General features: G+C 40.6%; 1 protein-coding gene across 2 annotated transcripts in view; it reads right to left on the bottom strand.

Annotated features, from left to right (window-relative positions):
- Nucleotides 1–356: 356 nt before the first annotated feature.
- Nucleotides 357–22,197, bottom strand: part of SETBP1 (SET binding protein 1) — a 270,177-nt gene continuing 248,336 nt past the window's right edge. For both annotated transcript variants that reach the window (XM_039566804.1, XM_039566805.1), the window contains 2 exons: nt 11,422–11,589; nt 357–5,998 (listed from right to left, as the gene is read on the bottom strand). In XM_039566804.1, the coding sequence (XP_039422738.1) occupies nt 5,442–5,998; nt 11,422–11,589 (725 nt within the window). In that variant the 3' untranslated portion in view covers nt 357–5,441. The remainder of the gene's footprint in view (nt 5,999–11,421; nt 11,590–22,197) is intronic.

Below are 22,197 nucleotides of genomic sequence, written 5' to 3'. Positions count from 1 at the left end.
GGAGTGGAAATCCCACCTGGGTGGTAAATTCTGCTCTGCTGGTGCCTGAGGACACAATTTGGACCAGAGAGGTCTCTGTCCATTTAGTGATAGGCACAGCACTGAAGTGTGAATCCCTCTTTTGCCCGTGGGGCCTATGGCACAGTCCATTTCTAACTTTTAAGGATATTCTGGGAAAAATTCAAAAAAAAAAATAAAAAAGAAAAGAAAAGAAAAAAGAACTGACCCAAAGCATGTTTTTCTCCATTACCATAAAGAGGGCTTGTGAATGCATGGTATTATTATCCCAAAAGCTATTAAACTCCTTAGTGATGGGAAACAGATGGAAAATAAGACAAAAGAATTCACAACTCATGTTAGACTGAATTGAATTCCTTTAATTTCACACAATGAATAACATATGAATAGGATTAACTTTTTTTTTTCTTTTTTTTTTTAGTTAAGTGCTCTATACTGTGCTAACCTGATTTGGTAGCGAAAAGACTGAGCTTTGTTTTAGAAAAAAATGTTTAAAAACCAACATCTAAGATCATGAAGGAGCATGACATTAAAGCATGCCAGATGTATCTAAGCCTCAAAGAACATCAAGTCCATATCCATTTTTAAATGTACAAAAATGCTTCATGAATAAAAACTGTTACAAAAAGAACATTTCAAACAATGTACAAGTTTTTTTCTTGCCTCTATATTCAATAAAATACAAATACATTTTTTTGCTCTAAAATATGTTTACATACAATCAAAGTAGAACATGCAAATTACACTTTAAAAAAGGCTTTTAAAAACCACTTATGAATACAAACTAAAAATTAGCCAGCACGACTTATAGAACAATCTTGTGCCCCATTCGTTTGATTTTTTAATTTTTTTGAAATACAGTATATACATATTTAACACTTCATGTGCATTTATTATTTAAGAAATAGCTTAAAAAAATAAAGAAAAAGAAAAGTAAAACAAACCAACATGGGATTGAATTGCTTCCCCATGTTGTCCAATTGGCAGCTCTTTTCATGTTTTTATATTTTTTTTCTTTTTCTTTTTTTTTCTATGTAGTGTTTTATGCAGCCTAGGCAGGCATCTTAAGGAGATCTCCAATATGTGTCCTTTGTTGAAATGTGCTTCTAATTATCTCAGAACTGCTGCACCCCAGTTTTTGGATTATAAGGAAAGAAGAGGTATTACAAGGGCAAGATGTTTATTCTTTCAATTCAGAAAATCATCCTGGTTTTTCTGTTTAGATACTTTTTCTTTTTTGTTGGTTTTTTTTGGTTTTTTTGTTTCCCTTTTCTCTTTATTTTTTTAGTTGTTCTTCAAACTCTTCAGGATGCTCCTTAGATGTGCTTAAGTGCAGTCCTGAATCAGGGCCTGTGAAAATAAGAGTTAGGGAAATCCTTGTGTTTGGAACAGTGATTTCTGTTTATTTGGTGTATTACTGTAGAGCTCAGAAGCCCTAGTGATGAACCAGCACCCCATTGCACCAGATGCTACCCAAAAAACCACAAGTAGAATATTCTATATTCCACAGCATTGCTGCCAAATGGGCCATGCTGTAGGATACCCGGGGAGCTGATGACTATGTTCACCTCTTTTTAATTTATTTTTTCTATATTCTATTTTTTTTTTTTAACAGTTATCCAAAAACTTGCAAGGTGCTTCACAGAAAATTTAATATTGAAGGGCTCAAGAAGCTGGCAGCATGAAGGTCTTGGAGACACAAGTGGTAATTTTTTTTTTTTTTTTTTTTTTTTTTTTTTTTTTTTTAAATTTTTTTTTTTTCCTCCTCTCTCCCTGAACATTTATCCCCATTTCTGGTTTTACACTGGATTGAGGAATAAAAGACCCACAGAGTGGATGCAAACCCGTGGCCTCATTTCATATGGCTCACAGCCACGTGATACTGTTTTGTGTTTTTACTGAAGCATGCTCAGATGTGTGCTAATCTGTGACACAGCGGAGGTGTTTGAAAGGTTTTTTTGGTCTTAGTAAGCAAAGGGCTTTCACCCCAGTTTTATATAGTATTTGGAAATGTGTGGAGACAATCTAGAGAGTTCCTCTGTAAATCTTCCTCGTGGTAAGGGAAAAAAATCAAAAAGCTCATTACTGGAATATTGTTGGGTAATAAACTGCAGGAGTGGGATTTTAGCCTTAAGCCCTAAAACTAAATCCTTTATGATCTGCATGTAGTACATCGCCTTATAATATTATTCTGTCAGCAACTTGCTTATCATCTTTATAGACTATGCAACATGCAGAACACAAATTCTGAGTGCCATCTAACAGTATTTTCACTCTGCTTTTTATGACACTAACAAGCTACTCTTCCTGTCAGCCCAGGACCAGCTGCACGAGGGTGTTGTGTGAACAAACAGCCAAGGCTGTACCACAGCACCACGCTCCACCAGCACCTTCTTGCTGTGAAAAACAAACTTTGAGCTTCTGGATGGAGCTCATCCTATGCTGACAGCTTTCAGCTACCAAGTCTTGAACTTAATTTCTCTGGGACAAATAGGACCTCTTCATGTTTTTGCTCAGTGAAGGGTCTGTGAGGTTATTCCCTCCAAGTGGATGCTCTCCTTAAACACTGTGCCTTTCGCAGCTTTTTGGATAGCACTTTTAGGAAGGATAAGAGCATTCCTTTCCCAAAGTTCAGGAGCATGGGAGGCAGCAGCCACTCAATTATCCTTCCCTGGGGCAGTTTTATCCCAGTGTGGTCCAGCCCAAATCCAGCCCTCATGGGTACTCTGACACTCTTGAAGACATGACGGGCATTCAATGACAGAATTTGTTGCCTTCAGACCTTTTTTCACTCATTATACATTGAAATATCCTTCAATGACATCACTGGAGATAAAACTAAGGATAAGTTGTTGTCTGGCTTAATTTCAGCTACCTGGAATACCAAACTTAGGATTTTTTCTTGTCATTTTAAGTGACTGTCACCTACTTTCAGGCCCAAAGGAGATTGGGAAAAAAGGGTTTATAAACTAACTAAACCTCAATCCAATGCTTTTTAAGGAAGAAGAGAGGAGTTCAATGAGGTTTAGGGTTTTTTCTCTGCAGGCCTACAACTTCAGTCAGTAACACTGTGCTAATTCAAGAGAGCTGAAAAGCAAAATTGGTTTTAACAGAACGAGCAACCAGCCAATTTATTTCTAAGCTGCATTAATTGGAAAACAAAAGCACAAATAGGTATGATGAATGACGCAAAACAAATTGGAAACAAAATTCTGTGATCCCTCTTATCAGTTTTAAGGAGTTAGGACCTCAAAATTTGTTCCAGTCTTAAAAAATAAAAAAAAATACATCCCCTCTTCCAGCTCCCCGACGCAATCCTATCCCCATATGCATTCAGTTTTAATAAGCTAAGGTGCTATCACAGAAGAAAAATCAGTCTCTAAAAAATAACGAGTTGTATGTTTACAGTGTTCCTCTAACACCATAGTCTTGATATGATTTTTGTAAATAAATAACAGAATAGAAACACAACATTTTTTGTGGGGACTCTTTTGTTGAGTTTGTTGTTTTGTTTTTTTTGGTGGGGTTTTCTTGTGGTTCTTCTTCTTCTCTTTTTTTTTTTTTTTTTTTTTTAGTGTCGTGCTATATGAAGCTTCCTTGGCAATAAACCAATTCAAGATTTCTCAAGAAAGGGAACAGCATTTGGCTTGTGAACCATTAAGTAATTCCAAACCCCCTCCCTTGCTGGAATCTTCCCTCCCTGTTCCCATTTTTATATCCATCTTGCTATGCTAGGTGTTGACTGCACCGCAGGATTTAAAAAGAAAGGAAATACAGTTGAAAGTATCTATTTCAAATTTCAACAGTTGACTTTCTTTTTAAAAAGCATTGACACTGCAATGGAACAGCTTTTTGTTCAGTCTTTGTTTTAGCTAAACATTTTAATTGGGCTGTGGAAATGGAGCTTGGGTATTTTACCCAAGTTAAATCAATGGCTAACGGACAACTCGAATGAGAAATGTACAATTTGAACTGACCATTTAAAGAGACGATTTGTCACACACAGTTTGCATCCATGCAGACTGAGAGCTTTATAATTACATTATGTACAAAAAAAAAAAAAAAATTATTTTTTTAGTTTATTAAGGCAACCACAACTTGGAGAACATGTCCAAAGTGGCATTAATACAATTGCAGTGGTGATACCCTTTGAACATTTTTATTTCTATTTTCAGATAAGAACACTTATTCCTTTTCTTTTTTTTCAGAAATAATTGCCAAGAAGGATCTATTATCCATAGGGTTTGTTCTATAGTTTTTTAAAACAATCTACTTTGTCTATTTTCTTTAAAAGATAATATCAAGGCATTGCTACCCAATGCAAATTATTCGTATTCTGGATTTCCCGTCAATTTCACTGGGAATTGCAGATGGTAAAGACTTGGTAGGTTTGGGCCCTGTTTTTAATTCTAATTTTTTTTTTTCTGTCCTATTTTTTTTTCTTTTATCTTTTTTATATTCTTTTTTTGGTGATTTTTTCCATGTTTACTATAACTATTCCCCAGAAGTGTCTTGCTGTTCTCTACTCATATGTACCGAGCATCAAAACAACTTGGCTGATGGATGACCCCTTTTTCACATGCCATTGCCAAGTTGCTTCATATAAACGTGCTATAGTAACCGAATATCTGTGAACACCTTATTTTAAATGCCGTGATATTCCGTCGTTTCTTGGGATAGCACTCGGAATGAGTGTGCACACATGTAAGGCTCTAATTTTCTATTGCCTATATTGCAGCTAGTTGTAACTAGGCAGGTAAATGAGAAAGAAATACATAGTTCTAGCAGGAGCCAGGCATTTTGGCTTATGCTGTCCCAAAGCCTGGTAGATATATAAAACTGGAAAAGAAAAAAAATTCAAATAGATTATAACCAATATCACAGTTGAGGAAATGACATTATTTTTTGTTGGGTGTTTTCTTCTTTGTTTCTTTCTTTGTTTCTTTTTTTTTTTTTTTTTTACAGTGATTTATACTATGGTAAAGTTACTCTTAGTTTCACCTGGCCCACCAAACAGAATCAGAGTCAAGCATGCACCCTTAGTGACAACGTTCAGCTTTCTGCGAGGATGACTTCTCGCCTCCGGGTACGGTATGAGAACAGCAATGCTGAGATTCAGATTAGTTTTGGAAACTTGGCAGAGTTCATGCTTTTTCCAACTTTGACACACATCCTCCTCCCCTCTATCCCCCACTTTTCCCGTGCCTTTCCCCCCTCTTTTCTGGGGGGGGGGCTTGGGTCAAAGCGATGAAGAGGAAAGATGCGAGCCCCAGCTGGCAGAGCTCTCTGCAATGAGTTCTGGCTGCTGAAGGGACAGGTCAGTCTGGTGCTGCCAAAGGGGTGAGGCGGACTGTGCACCTCCTGTCCCCCAGTCCTGGTGTGCTCCACTATGGGCACCCAACATCTGATGAGGTGCACTGGCCTTAGGGAAGGCCTTCACTTTCGCTCCCTCTGCCTTTCCGGTGTCGCTTCACTTTCACGTCCTCCTCTTCCTCCTGTGGAGACTTGTTTTTCCTTTTTCCAACCCGGGGTGCCCGGGGTAGAGGGAGAGGGAGTGGAGGGGGTGGAGGAGGCAGAGGAGGTGGCAGGGGTGGCGTCTCTCGAGCCATGTGTATGACAGCCTCGATGGTGGCCATGATTGTATCTTGAGTGGCTGCTTGCTCCAATATTAAAGGGTTGAGTGTTGGTCTCTGACCTCTTTTGCTTGGAAGGTCAACGCATTTTTCCAGAACGGGCATTTGGTCTCTGGAGTCTTCGTCAAAGGAAAGGGGTTGCTTCCGAGGACGCCCCCTCCTCTTCTTCACGAAGTTATTGCCTGTCTTTGATTGTCTCTGCAGCCGCTTGGCTTTCAGGATCTTGTTCACGTGATCCAGGTTCTTCTTTGTGGACAGGATCTTGGTGTAGTTGCACATCTTGCGCACCTCGCACTGGATCGCTTCAATTTCACGGCGCTTGAACCTTTTCTTCAGGGGCGAGCTGGCTGTTGGGAGACAAGGAGAGAAACAAGTGTAGGTCAAACAACAGTGATTGGAAACTCTCCTTTGACCTCTTCCAGCATCATGAAGACTAGATGAAAATGCAACTTTGATATAAGTATTCTTCAGAGATTTCTCTCTGCCTGTTACCTCTTCTAAAGCAACAAAGCTTTTGCTACAGCAATGTTTATGCATGGGTTTGCTTCGTTCTGCTTTTTGAACCTTTAAGAGGAGGGAAGGAAGCTTAGCATAGCTGTCATATTGGCCCACCTTAACTATTAAACCTTCTATAGCCCAGAGATATAATCCTGATGTCTTAAATTCAGCCTTTAATTCTTGTCATGAATGCCAGTTAGTATGAAGAGCCTTTGTTACTGAAACTAGTGGGCAGAGACAAGATGTGTGGGTCGCTTCATCTGTGGCAAATTCATTACCCCTGCCTGGGTTTCTGTACTATTATCTCTGCACATACTAGCTGAAACTACTCAGTCATATAATTGACTTTAATGGCCCCCAAAGTAAGCTTACTCCTGGTTCAGATAACTTACTTTAGATCTGAACTAAGTCCAAAGTAGTTAAGTCTCTTGCCAAGGTCACGTTGTGAGTCATTGTCAGAGCTGGAAAGAGTACCCAGTATTTCTTGGCTCCTGGTCCTTTGCTTAGGACACGAGACCTTGCTTGTTTTGCCTAAATTGTCTCATTGTCCTTTCCTGAACATGGCATCTGTTCAGAGTTCAGGATTTGCACACAGATTAGAAGTAACTACCCCTTTGTGAGGGAAACAGAATGTATTAATTCTGCAATTGCAATAACTGGTGCTCCCCTTCACTCCTAACATATCCATTCTGTGCTACTGGGAAAGAAATGATGAAGCTCAGAATTTCTTTTTGGTAAAGAATAAAACATCCCACTGAATTAAACCCAACACACATCTACTTGCAAACTTAATTTACACCTGACTGTCAAGCAGTCATTTGAGTTTGAAATCCTTGAAGTTTCCTGAGCAGGCAAGATTTTGAGAAAGGTTCATTTGGGGGTTATCTCTGCCTTCACGGCTAACAGGCTAATCTTCCAGCAGTAGTTTAAATAAAATTGCTATTGTAGCATTTTCTGTAGATAACCAGGGGCTGTCAAGTGGTAGAATCACCTCTTGCTCTCTATGGCCTGTGGCAGATTCAGCATATAAACCTCATTCACTGGCCTCCCCTCTTGGAGAACATAAATTATTGGCTCTTATACCACCATGTTGCTTGGATTCAGCGAAAAGCTTGCATAAACAAACCCAAGTTACAATGTAAGAAGTAGGAGTGAGTCATAAACAAAACACAGACATATGCTCTCTTATAAATAAAGACCTGGGATGGCCAACTTCCCAAAGTCTGGTTTTCATTAATTACAAAACAAAATACATTTTCCATATGTAACCCACTCCCCACACCAAAAAGAAAAATAAAGCCCATTTGCAGTTTGTGGTTCACAAAGGACAAAAGAAAAGAGAAATGCAGTCATTTTGGTACCAAAGGAAAAGAGAAAGGAAATGAAATATCCAAGTTACTCAGGAGAAGCTAATTAGTTGCACAACATTCCTCCCAAGTAGGTCACCCCTAAAAACTGTGGATTCAAGATCCCTAAAGGCAAGTGGCAGCAAGCTATTTCACAGAAATTTGATCAAAAAAGGTTAAGTCCCTGTCACAGAAAATGATTATTCTCATCTGTCCTCACTGGTGATTGACATAAGTAGTCCCAATAACTTCAGCCTTAAGCATTCAAATCCTTTGAGTCCCTCCCACATCCTGAGAGTAGCTTCAGGTTAGAAGATCTAAAAAATCAAGCATTTGGCTCACTCTTCAGTGTCCACCTTTTGCCTTTTATTGTTATTATCAGGGCACATTTTCAAGTCTTATACTATTTTTTAATTCCAACATTTGAGGTGCTTTTTTTTCAGAAAGCAAAGCTGAAATTTTTTAGTTGGTGATTGACAATGGAAAATTTAGTAGAAATACAGGAAAGCTTGCAAGGTATCATGATGATACCAGATTTGGCTTTACTCTCCATTTTCATTAGGAAGAAAGTAAGCCAAGGAACTAGAAAAAAAATTGAAATACAACATTAGCCAAGTACCTGCAAAGATTTTGTGTCTTTACTGAGATTTACCTGCAGCCAGTTGTTTCTGCAGATTGGTATTACCACTTGAATGTGGTCGATGGAGACCTGGGCTGTACAGTTGGTAGAGGATGACCTCAGCTTCTAAATTCTAAAATGGGAACTCGATTAAATTCAAGGTGACCTTGCAGGTTGTTTTGATGTCCTGATACTGGATAAGAACAACGCAGCACTCCTGTCCATCCTGAAACCCAGTGAGTGTCTCAGACACTCCAGAGGTCACTCAGGCTGACAGTCCTGAGTGAAGCCTGATTCTGAGGAGACACTGCCCAAGTAGAGCAAAGATTGGTACCTGCTCTCTGCCAAACTGCCCAGTTCCCCAAAATTAACTGATATGCAGACAATTATAGGGAGGTTTCTGTTCCTGCATGTAAATGTACGAGTTGAACACCACTGTCTTCCTTTATGTTTAGATACTTTTTTGGACCTTATAAAACTTTGCAAGCTCACAAGTCTGTTCATTTTTGTGCTGAAACTCATTTTCACGTTTAGGAAAAAAACCCCCAAACTTCTGTGCTGTTCTGTGCTGGCTTACTGCACTAATTTTTCCTTCGTAAATGCTTTGGGGTGTTTATGACTTTCTCAGGGAGCTTGTTAGAAGCTACTAATAAATCTTTTGCTTTCTTCCTAGCAAGCCTCTGAACTTGCAGGCCCTAGAAAGCATTTGAATTGTTACACAGTCTAAAAGTAGTCAGAATGCATGTACTGAGTATGTACATATGCTTTCAAGTCAGGCTTTTTAAATGAGATATTGGGAAACCCAACATTATTTTGACTATTGAATGTCAGGGACATCTGATTCTACATTTGGTGTAGGAAGACTATGCAGAAAGAGTCTGATGTGTCTGCAGGGAGAAGCTTTGATGAGTTGTGCATATGATAAAATATCAGGGAGATCTGCCAGAGTAAACTACTATTGAAGTGAGAGCCATTAGGTGTTATCAAGTCATCTGGAAGCTGTTGGTGAGCAGTCAAAATATAAAATATTTTCCTATATTGCCATGTGATATACCGCTCTGCTGAAAGCCAAAGCTAAGTATTAATCTTTTCTATTTTATCCAGACAGACCCTGCCCAACCCCGGACCCAAGTTGGTCTGTGCTGGTTTTAGATTTTTGGTTTTTTTCTGGTCTGTGTTGGTCTTAGTTTTGTTGTTGTTGTTGTTTTGTTTTGTGTTTTTTTGTTTTTTTTTTCCCCTGTTTCTGCACATTGCTGTTTGCACATGAGAATCTTGCTTTGGGAGGATGACTTCCATCTTGATCTATTTGGTGGAATTCCTTTAGAAGTGTTTAAAGAGGAGGTGGGGAACAGTAACCTTATGCCTGCATGCAGGCATATGAAAAAGTGAATATGCTGCCATGGAGGGGATGCAACATGTGGCAGCCTCCAGGCACCATACATGTACAGGGGGACACGTTTTTACCCAGGCATATTGACCTCCCTCCACCTCCCAACATGCTGTCTCCAGGAAGGCAAAATCCAGTCCCAAATGAAATTTGTACTTTTCCTTCATCCTTTCTCCACTCTCCAAACAACCTCACCTATCTGGCCCAAAACAAGCAAGAACCAATGTCAGTCGTAAACCACAGTTTATATAAGGCACATGGAAGTCTGGTGTCCCCAGGGTCCGCAGGTGTGGTGAGGCTCAGTCTCACAAATTGAAATGGCTGCAGGCCATGCTTGAAGGCTATGCAGCAATGATATGATGCTGGAACCAGTTTCTGAAGCAAAGAGAGCAATTTCTACCAAAAATATGTATTTCTGAGGTAGCTTAGAGGAGGCTGAAAGACCCACTCCAGCATAGTGATGATGAACAATGAGGTAACTCAGGCAAACATCCAGGCAGACCCCTTGGATGTTTGTCATTGACCCCCTAATTTTATTCTGGATGGCTCTGTTATGTCTGAAGCTCTAAAATCCTTCTTGCTGCCTGTCATTCTCCATCCCTTTGGAGGTGCCTGAGAACACTTGCAAGAACATGGCACAGAGGAGGCTGCGCAAAGCTGGGCTCAGTTTATTGACTTGGTCTGAATGGAGTAATTTTCAAAGAGCTTCCTATTAATTACAGGAAACCCACAGCACTGTCCTGTTTTCCCATTAACACAGTTTCTTTTAGTTTTCAACTAAATTATTTCAACATCTGGGCTACAGATAAACCAACAATTTAATTAGACTTCTGAAAATGGAAAGAATGAGCTATGCACTCAAGCATACACTTTCATCTTGAAACCGATCATAAAATATTTGTGTGCTTTCATTCTCCACTGCTTTAAAAATCTGTCCTTGGTTTATATATAGGAAAGTATTAAAGACTAAACAGACAATCCTGATTTTTTTGATATAAAAATTTATCTTTACAGAGGCTACTTTGCAGCATAAAACCCTTGTTTTCACTATTTATTCAAGAAGTGAGAAGGGAAATAAAAATAAGTGCATTGAAACAGCACTTTCAGTTGAATGATTAAATATGCAATAATTCTGTTAATCAGTAATGAAATATATAATAATTCTGTAAATCAGTGATACAAATATGTTTTTTGTGAATGTGGCATCAAATTTTGACAAGACTATGAAACTTCTAATGGCTGCATATAGGGTAATGAACTGTTCATTCCCCATTCACTGGAAATTAAAACGGAATGCAAGATTAACTTCTCTATCCATGCCCAAGAAAAGGCATGATGATGCCTGAATGACTTGGCTCAATTTCCAACTGTATAAAGATATCACCTTTCTGATCTGATTCAAAATAGAAGCACAAAATATAAGTTGATAGAAAAGCACGCTAGTCTGACTTATTTATTCTGGTATTTTAAATCACTGTTCATTGCCCCAGACAATTTTGCATTTGCAAGACAGAATATTACACTAAAATCACTGAAGTATGCAGTACTTCTCCTCAGCTATTCACTGTGTATTTGGTTTGTTCGGGCTACAGGAATGGGAGCATTTAAAAGAAAGGAACAACAGGGCTGAGAAAGGATCCCAGGAGTCTTGTTTCAGAGTGTCCTGCTAGACCATACAGGCTGGTGCTACTTGTGTCCTCATTATTGCATGAGTGTTTGTATGTGAAAGAAATAATTTGATATGCCAAGATATGCAATCACAGTAAGAAAGAGTTGGAAATATTATAGCCTGATTATTACATTAAATATGCACATTTGCAGCTACTTTTCCAATCAGGGTGAGAATTAGGTGCACATATTGTGCAGCTCCAGAAGGAAGATGGGGAAGAAACAGAGGGGGTGGAGTGAAAACAGCATTACCTGCTTCAGATGTTGCTGATGATGAAGGTAGGAGAGATAATACTGGACTTGGCATTGCAACACTGTCAACAGCTGATGGTTTCCTTCTGGTCATCACATTACAGGCAGAACTTTCCATTTTACCATGAAGTGAAGTCTGGTCTGCTTTTAAGTGGGGACCTGCAATTCCTGGGGACGGAAACAAAATTTGGATGAACACTAGTAGAGTAACATGTCTGGGGAATATCTGAAAAAAAGAGAAGTTAGTTGCTGTCCTTGCTACATTGATAGAGTTCCATATTTCCTTGTGGATGCATCTGTAATACAGTCTTGATACTAGCAAGGGTCATCATTGTTATTAATTTTTGATAATTTTGCTGAAGGATGTATTATCACTGGTCTCTATAAACAATGGCAAACCAACAAAATAATTCCACATTACTACCTTTTCTCCTAAAAACCCTGATGTATACATAAAGAGAGACATCCTTCGTAACTCTATTTAGTAGGAACGTATATGTATCATTTCCTGTGTAGTTCATTCACCACACTTTGTTACACACTTCTCTGCTATAAACACCTGACTTAGTGGGTGTTTCATCTGAGTAAAGGAGCAGGCATCAGGAACAACCTCAATATGCAATTCCCATCTAAAGCACATTACATTTATTTTTCAGGAATTCCCTTCCTAATTAAATTTGCCTTGCAGCTCATCAAAGGGAAGTCAGTTAAAAAAAGAAAGAGTCCTTTGTCATATATTTTTCTACCTAGAGTTTACAGTGCATAATAAATGAGTGGTAAAAAAATGTCAAAGAGGTAAAATATTCCAGAAATATGGACTTATGGCTGGCAGATTCTTCCACCAACAGTATTTCTCAAACTTTCTTATAGTTTGTAACCATTTTGTTTGCTTGTAAATGTGTGAAATTTAAACTGCTGGCATTGAAATTTGAAAACCTTTCCCAGTCTATGTGATGATGGGCTTCAACATGATTAGGGCAGCTATTCATTTATCAGAGATAATCTTTCAAAAACGCCTTCTTTTTTTCAGATCTCAACCTGCACATGAGCCTCAGATAAAATGCATCGGATTTTGGCAACTAAGCTACACAAAGATTCAACAAATCACAGAGCAGCTGAGGTTGGAAAGCTCCTCTTGAGACCACCTTGTCCACCTCACCCTGCTCAAGCGGGGTCAGCCAGAGCAGCTTACCCTGGACCACATCTGGCCAGATAAGAATATCTCCAAGGAGGGAGACTTCACCACCTCTCTCCACGACCTGTTCATCCCCTCAGTAAAACTACACCGTTCAGGAATAACCTGTGTTTCATCTTGTGCCCATTGACTCTTATCCTGTCACTGGGCAGCATTAAGAATAGTCTTGCTCCATCTTCTCTACTCTTTCCCATCAAACATTTGCACACATAGAGAAGATCCCCCTGAGCCTTCTCTTCTCCAGGCTGAATATCCCATCTCTCTGAGTCTTTCCTCATAAGAGAGATATCCCAGATTCTTAATAATCTTTGTGGCCTCCTTTTGGACTCTCTCCCATACGTCCATGCTCCTCTGCATGGCATACCAGCCACTCCTCTGAGTTCTGAAATTCTCCAGATTTGTTGAGGGTGTTCTCTACCCTGTCACCCTGCTCATTAATTGACATATTAAAAGTTTTTAGGCCCCATATCAGTGGGTGCACCTCTGCTGATTGGTCTCTATGTGGGCTTTGTGCTACTCATCACAACCCTCTGATCCCAGACAGTTTTCAGTCCATCATAGTGTGCATTTATCCTGCCTCTGTTTCATCATTTTGTCTATGAGAAACTGATAGAACCCAGTGCCAGAACTCTTACTAAAGTCAAGATAAGAAACATCAGATTGGTGAGGCATGATTTGCCCTTCATAGATCTGTGATAATTACTTCTGATCACTTTTTCCTCCTTCATAGGTTTGGAAATGCTCTTCAGAATTATTTACTCCACCAAATTCTAGGGATTGAGGTGAGACTGAACGGCCTCACTGCTTCCTTTCTTTTTCTTCTTGCCCTTATTAGACTGACATTTGCTCTCTTCTAGTCCTCAGAAACCTCTCCTGATCACCCCAACCTTTCAAAAACAACTAAGAGTAGCCTCACAGTGATGCCAGCCAGATCCCTCAGTACTTTTAGATACCTCCTGCCAAATCCCATGGACTTTTGCTTATCCAGTTTGTTTAACTATTCCCTAATCAGATCCTCCTCCAAGGGTAAGTTTTCTTTCCCCACCAGTCTCATGGGCCTGGGATTCTCAAAGGCCAAAGAGGACAATCAGTCTGCTGCTGATCTTCTTCAGTCAGGGTCCCTGTTTCGTTCAGCAAGGGCCCCATATTTTCCATAGGCTATTTTTGGCTGCTTAAGTGTCTGTAAAACATTTCTTGTTGATCTTCTGCCCTAGATTCAACTCCAGATAGACTTTTTCTTCCTATTCCCATCCCTGTGTGCTTGGATGTTGTAGCTCTAGTTCTCTGGGTCACCTGTTTCCATGTCTTTTTTGCTTCCTTTTTGTATCTGACATTATTCAGGAGCTTCTTGGTCAATCATGAAAATCTCCTGACAGGTTTGCTTGCTTCTATTTGCCACTCTGATCTGGTTTTGCATGCCTCCACAATACTCCTGATCCAGGCCAGCAGCAAACCTCCCTGCACAGCAGGTCAGGTCAGCAGGTGGGGGCCTTTATCCCCTGCAGGACTGATCCGCTCTGCCACCCCTGGCTGCACCTGGATAGCACCTGGTAGTTCCTTGAAGACTTTCCACAAGTGCTCTGACACCTACAATCATAAAATCATCTAGCCTGGGAAAGGCCCTAAGATCATCCATCCCACTGTTCCCCCACCTCTACCAAGGCCACTACTAGCCCATGTGCCCAAGTGTCACACCCACATGGATATTAAATCCCTCCAGGGATGAGAACTCCAACACTGCCCTAGAAAGCCTGTGCCAGGGCTGGATAATCCTTTCTGTGAAGAAATTTTTGTTAATATCCAATTTAAACCTCCCCCAGCACAGCTTTCCTCTTGTTCTGTCCCTTGTTGCCTGGGAGTAGAGTCTGACCCTCACCTGGCTGCACCCTCCTGTCTGGAAATTGTAGAGAGTGAGAAGGTCCCCTCTGAGTCTCCTTTTTTTCCAGGCTGAGCCCCTCCAGTTCCTTCAGCTGCTCCTGGTGTTCCAGACCCTTTCCCAGACTTTTGTGTCTATTGTCTGTGCTCAGCTTCTCCAGATGCCAATCAAAAATTCCTTGTATTTGCTATTTAGAGTTGCTATGAACCGTCCCTATGAACCCATGCTTCTGGCATGTAAAATAAGAAATATCAGGAGATCTGTGTGTTGTCTCAGAAACTGTGGAAGCGATCTCTATCTGATTCAGGCACAGAAATGCTAGAGTGAGAGGAGTCTGAAAGATGGGGTTACAGAATGAGCTGGTTTGGGATAGGAGTCCTGATGAAACTGTGACCCGATATCAACTTGTGGATTAAAGGGAAGCAAGAATGGGCAGGAATAAGTGAGACAACATTACAGGTCACAGCTTGGTGGAGATAAACAGAGCAGTCTCTGCCTATTAGACCACACATCTTTCCAGAGCCTCAAATCTAGTATTAAGCATCTCAAATTGTATCCATTAGACTTCAATCTCTCTCTGCTCGGCTTCTCTAGTGCAAATGAGAACAATAATATACCCCTCATCTCAAGAGCAGTCCCGTGAAAATAAAATTATCAACATTCATGAAACATTCATCTATTCATACCAAGGCTTAGAAATGTGGAATAAATGAGATGTGATGTCACGCAATGAATAGCAAAAGGAAAATCCAGCTCCCAAATAACTGTTCATTAGGTGAGCTCTGCACATTGAATAAAGCAGTGTCCCATAGAATAAGTGAGCTATTTGGCTAGGTAATTACCCTTTGGAACTTGTGCACGCACACCTGAGGTTTCACCACTCCACAGTGCTTGAGTTTGTGCCTTAATATTATTTATTCATGGGTGTAGTGGGTGCACAAGAAACATGCACATGTGGATGCATGTATCAATACACACACACATATATGCACGTGCATATGGTACATAATAATGCTAACAACCTCATAAATTCAACATCTGGTTCTAATTAAACTGAAGGGCCTGTATAAAGAGCCATATGAAAACATGCAGCTGTAACCTGTTGACCTCTATTGATAAAAAAAAAAAAAAAAAAAAAAAAAAAAAAAAAAAAAAAAAAAAAGTTTGTGAAGCTGTGTTTCAACATATCAAGGGACAGTCATTCATTTTTTTCAAAGGTAATCCCCCACAAACCACTTATCCTCTCAAATCTCTACCTGCACACAGTGTTTGCATTAGGGACCTTGATTTATGGATCCCCACTCCTTGGATGGAGAGGCCAACTTCCTGTTGCCGTGGTTACTTAGATCTTGGTTCAAGGTTAAACTACTCCCAAATCAAAATCAGTGGCAGGCACAGCATCTAACAGCCAGGTTATTGACTACCCTAGGATGCTTAAAGGTCAAAGACCAAAGTGCTGCTTACTGCCTTTGGGGTGAGTCAATATTTTCAATATTTTTATTCTGTTTCTTCTGAAGAAGTAGTTGCTGCTCAATTACCACCTATCTGGGTTTAGCAAGGTCATACAAATCATTGAGGAAAATCCTCCCCCTACAGAAGAAATACAAATGTAATGAATTTCATCAATGTCTACATGGCCCAGTTGCAGCTCATCACTGGTGAATCGTGGCTTCAGACATCTGTCTCTTGTTTTAGGAGCTTGGTATCTTCAACCTGTATCCCTCACCTCCTTGCAAATCTCATCTAAATTGAGAAAGAAGAGTAATTTATGGATCTGGAGCAATCAATAATGGAGGATCATCAGTTTTCTTTCATGGATAACAGAATGCAAACAGAGACTCAGAGGCATTGTTGGAAACACACAAAGATGCAGCAAAGGCTTGGATGCATGCTGCAGTAGTGGAAGGTCTGTCCTTCAGTGAATGGACCTACTGGTGTGGTATCATCACCTCTCACTGGACTTTTTCTTTGGAGTGCTCTGTTCAGAAGGCCTTAGGTAAAGGAAAGCCCTCATTCAACCCATCTATGAATCAGGTGAAAATAAATCATTTGCAACACCATCACAGGGAAGTAAAGAGTTTAAAATTCACACACTCATTCATTAAACCGGTGTATTTTGTCCATTGTCACTGCCCCAGAAAGAGAAGATGCTCTGGGGACTGGGGCACCTTTGCTATGGAAACAGGCTGAGAAGAGATTAGAGCTGTCCAGACTGGAGAAGAGAAGGCTCTGGGGAGACCTTAGAGCCCCTTCCAGGACTTGAAGGGAGCTTCAAAAAAACCTGAAGAGTGACTTTTTGCACAACCAGAGAATGATAGGACAAAGGGGAACTGATTTAAATTGAAAGAGGGGAGGTTTAGATGTTACCAAGAAATACTTTCCTGTTAGGGTGGGCAGGCCCTGGCACAGGGTGCCCAGAGAAGCTGTGGCTGCCCCTGGATCCCTGGCAGTGTCCAAGGCCAGGTTGGATGGGGCTTGGAGCAGCCTGGGATAGTGGAAGGTGTTCCTGCCTCCTGCCCACGGCAGGGGGGTTGAAACAAGACGGTATTTAAAGTCCCTTCTAATCCAAACCATTCTAGGATTCTATGCTGTACACTCATGGCGTGATTCAGACCTTATTTATCACCTATCTGTTAATCTTTGTGCATTTCCTCCAAATTAGAACCCTTTTCATCCCATACCTTAGCTCCCCTGAGTGCTGCTGATATCACAGACAGTGCTACAAACACAAAAGTGAACAATGGGCAGCAAAGCAGGGAGGAAATCAATCATTATGTATATAATGAGAAAGGGCACAGGGAAAGGACAGCTTCAAAAGCAGAGGCAGACATGAAGGAATTTATCAAGAGCCTAAAACAGTGATGGTATGATTATAAAGAAATAATCACTGTAATCATAAGTAAAAGGGTGATGCAGGAGAAGCACGATTCTAGTTCAGGGCAAACTGGCAGAAAACCTGAGTAGGAGGCAAGACAATACTGACTTGAAACTGGCCTTTCCTTAGAGATTTATGGCATTCTTCATTCACTGGCTAAGCAACTTATGATCTCTAGCTGATATTAATACTTTAATTTTAAAGACCTCATTGTTATTGTTATTAAGTGCTAACTTTTCAAGCAATGTGGTCCAACTGCATTGTGCTAGGCTCTGCACAAGTGGATGAATTTAGTTGCCTTGCTTTACTGTTAAATCATGATCACCCTGCTTATTGCATTCATCTGTTTTCTCTCATCGTGTACTTGCACGGAAAGACTCTTGGACAACGTGCACCTTTTCTTCTTTAATCAGTGTACAGAATCTAGCACAATGTGCACCCGGGCTGGAACTCAAAGTGCCAGTCCAAAAGAGATAATAAATGTTAATTTGCCATTGGAAAACGGAGAAATCAGCTGATAAAAATTGATCTCAGGGAAGCTTCTTCTAGGGAAGATTTTTCTTTAGAGAGTTCATTGGATTGGATTTGTACTCCCCCCAGACTTCTGGAAATCCACAGCTATACTTAAATTGTTTATGCGTCTAACCATTGTTATTGGAAAACTCTTACAGATGTTTTTTTTTTCTCCCAATGTCTTTGCACAATGTAGCTACACAATGCAGCTGTACAGGAATGCACATCTAAACATGCAGTTAGTCATAGTATTTACATTTTGATAACTCCTCAGTTTGGAATAAAGAACCAGAAGAAGCCTCATATCTGGGCAAATCTTTTCTTAAGGCTAGTTTCAAATAAATCAGTCAGAAGTTTGGCATTGCATCATATTCCAGAAGGGAGAACTGAATTACTATGTGATAAATGTAGTTAAGGAAAGTAATTATTCTTCTTAAAGTAATATTATTACCTTTCTAACTTATGGAAGTCATTTCCCTGGCTTCTATTTGACATGGATTATCATTTAAAATAACTTCACTTTCAATGTAAAACACTGTTTTATGACTTTAAGTCCTTTTATCTTCCTCCTTTTTCCACCACCACATTAAAAACTTCCAATTCCACCTTTTCGGAGAGGGATTTTCTATTCTGCAGAATGTGTCCCCCTGAATAAAACCAAGTTCCTGTGGAATAATAATACAAAAAAATTACTCCCATTGCCAACAGGCAAAAATTTAAGAGAAGTCTTCTTTATTTCATTCCAGCTATTTTCCTACTTTTTTTAAAATCAGAATGGCTTTAGAGAAAGAAAGAGGGAGACTGAGAAAGCCATCATTAGATAGATCTTCTGATCTTTATCTCCAGTAGCACAGTCAGAAGAGCTAATACTATGATGATAGCTTTGAAATCTCTTAGGAATTGAATAAAAAGAAGTGATAGTGATGAACTCCCAGCTAATAAACACAGAGTGCTTATTTCTGCAGAATGATCGATTTCCAGATGTCCTGAGGCTTGTCTGATACAGTTGATTTACTCATTCTCCCTCACTTCACTAATAAAGCTCAAGTCCTACATCAGATTAGAGAAGAGCCAGATTTCTTAAAGGGGCAGGAGGAGGGCTGGCATCATGGCACACAAGTGCTGGGAGACACACTAATCTCTTCTGCCTCCTCCTATAACCACCAAGCTGTCTTAAACAGCTGCCTTCCTCCGCTCAAATCATACACTTTATCCGCTTTGGGTTAGTACAGTAATACAGACAATTAATTTGTTATCTTGTTAGTGGAAATTTAATGCAATGATCTAAAAGAACTCTTACATATTGTGATAAACTTTAGTGCCTCCAGGGCACTTCTCCTCCATAGGATTCATTTCACATCCCATCCATTATGTAAATGAGATGTGGAAATAGTTTAGTTCCCCTAATGTATCTGTACACTGATGGATTGCACAAAGTCAGCCCTACTGAAACTAATGAGGTTAAATGCATCTTGCCATTCCTTTCTACTTGGGTGAATCTCTGTGCCTGTGTTCAGGAAATGCAGTGTGAGTCTTCCTCTTCACTTCTTTATGAAGATAATTGTGTTTCCTGACAGGGAGCACAGTGGCTACTGCTGCAATACCTGAAGCCTGGTGAGGCATCTCTTCAGCAAGGAGAGCAACTGTTGTGGCTCTGTGCAGCTGTGGGTTATCTGGGGAGCCTTCAGATCCCCTTCCAATTTGGGAACAAGTTCCCAGAACCACGTGGAGCTGCATTCAATGACATGCAGTATTTGATAACTATGTAGTTGTCAGCATTATCAATGAAAGGATTAAACCCCGGGAGAAAAGGGTAAGGAAGCATTATGTTTCTGATCATCAGGATGAGTCTCAAAACCCCATTTCCCAGCCATAGAATGGAAGTAAGAATTTAGATGTCAGAAAATACTATTCACTGGAAGAGGGATTGGGCAATGGAATTGTCTGGCCTGGGAGGTGGTGGACTCACTGTCCCTGGATGTGTTTAAAAAAAGACTGGATGTGGCACTCAGTGCCATGGTTCAGTTGATGATGAGGAGTTAGGTCAGGTCATAGGTTGGACTTGATGACCTCAAAGGTCATTTCCAACCTAGTTCATTCTGTGATTCTGTGATTTCTTCCTAATATCTAATCTTACCCTGTACTCTGTCAGTGTGAGACCATTCCACCCTTGTGTTGCCACTACAGGCCCTTTTCAAAATCCTTCTCCAGCACACTTGGAGGTCCTTTAGGTGCTGTAAAGGGCTCTGTGGTATCCCTGGATCCTTCTCTTCTCCAGGGGAACACTCCCAGCTGTCCCAGCCTGGCTCCAGAGCAGAGGTCCTCCAGGCCTCTGAGCACCCTTATGGCCTCCTTTGGACTTCTTCCAACAGGTCCATATTTTTCTTGTGTTGGGGGCTCCAGAGCTGGACAAATCACTGCAGGTGGGGTCTCCTCCCAGCAGAGTAGAGGTGGAGAATGCCCACCTTCACCCTGCTGCCCATGCTCCTGGGGTTGCAGCCGAAGAGGATGATCAACTGCAACTTGAATTTTAAAAGGCCAATCTCCTGTCTTTTTCATTTTTGCAGTGAATTAGACTTCCTGGCAGATGCCGCCTTGCTCTTTGCCTTTTGGTTTTGCTTTGGGTTTCCTCTTTCCTGTACCGGTACAGGAAGAATCAGGGACCTTCCCTCCTCTGCATATTGCCACTGTGAGTCAGGAGACAGGGGGATAAGGGACATACAGCCTCTGTCACTGGAGATGAAATGTTGTGTGTCTGGAAGCTCATTTGTTTGTGGATTCCAATATGAACATTTAATGGAGCTGGTGGGAGCAGTTCACAGTCCAGGCATGGGACAGTCCCTCAAAGTGGCTGCACGAGTGCTCCTACCCCATCCCCTCCAGCCCCACTGCATGCCCTTTCCAGGCCCCCAGCCCTTCAAACAGAGTGGAACTGGGATTCCAAATTATCATGGAAGAAGCCTCTGAATTTTTTTTTTTTTTAATGCCAGCAGGTAATGAACACGTGAAATTAGCATTTTTAGTGGAAGATGGATCAAAGTAGAAGAACATAGTAGTTATATGCAGGTGACAGCAATAAATAAACTTAATGAAAGAAAAACTCGAGGGGTCAAAAGACTAATTCAGAGTCAAAGGCTCTGAGTTCCCAGGCCTTGTGAACAGAGTTTTAAGGTAAAGGGTTCGGAATCAAAGGCTCTTCCTGCTCGGAGACTGAAACTTTAGGTTGAACAAAAAAATTACAGTTTACAGTTGTTGGAGACTGACAGAATCAAGAGGGACAGACAGACTGACAGTGTTGGAGAAATTAAATTTGCCATTAAATATCTCAGCAAACATATTTAATACACAGTAATGAAGAACTAAATTCTCTCACAGAGGGGATAGGACAAAAATTAAGATCTGTGAAAGAGGTGAAATGAGAAAGCATTGTTTGAGGGAGGATTGTTAGGTGGAAGAATGAGACAAAGGGCACTTTTTTTAAAAACATGAAAAGCCATTAGGTGCACTGAGGGGCTGAAACGAAAAGATCTCCAGGCAGGAGCAAGGAGCTACCTAGAATGAGTAGTCACTATGAGATGAGCTGTCACAGTGGATGAGGATTTGCTCACTGGGGAGAAAGAAAACAGGAGACAGGATTTCTTTCTCAAGAACACAGCTGAGGAAAGACAGATGGGGAAATTTCAGTCCGTAAGTAATGAGGAAAGTCAAGGGTGGCATTTTGAGCTGCTGTTTTTCTAAACAACAGGGATGATCATTTTTAAATGTGGCAAATAGAGCTGATATCCCCTAGGCAAATAGGGTTGGGAGCAGTTCATATTTATCACAGATTAAATGGGACACTGGCAGCTCTGGTAGGAGAGTGCTGGCATGAAGCATAGCCAGAAGAGTCAAGTTGCCAGCGGGGGCAGGACGAAGGATACACAAGGGCTGGACTGGCGTAATGATGGGAGTCATTTTTCAGGCACAGCCATAGTACAAAAAGTGATGAAAACTAAGAGAAGTTATCAAAATAACTAGCAAATCTTGCTGAACAAGTTCAACTGAGACTTTCACTAAGGAAGCACAGTGTTCCTCCAGAAACGGCTTCGTTCTCCCTGTGTATGCATTCAGCAAAAGAAAATACCTGTTTGATGTATGAATTCAGCTGATATATTTTTCTTGCTAATGTAAATGTTACATTTGCACTACACCAGCTTAAGCAGTCCTGTGGTGATGTCTGTATTAGCGAAGTAAACTGTGTCAGGGATGCTGCTCGAACACAGAAATCCCTCTGGTTACACAAAAGGAGAAGAAGAGAACCAGGTGAGCACCTCCACC

Source organism: Corvus cornix, chromosome Z, assembly GCF_000738735.6.
Source record: "Corvus cornix cornix isolate S_Up_H32 chromosome Z, ASM73873v5, whole genome shotgun sequence".
NCBI classification, from domain to species: domain Eukaryota; kingdom Metazoa; phylum Chordata; class Aves; order Passeriformes; family Corvidae; genus Corvus; species Corvus cornix.
Note: the sequence above shows the minus strand (reverse complement) of the source record. Positions and strands in the feature narration are given on the sequence as shown.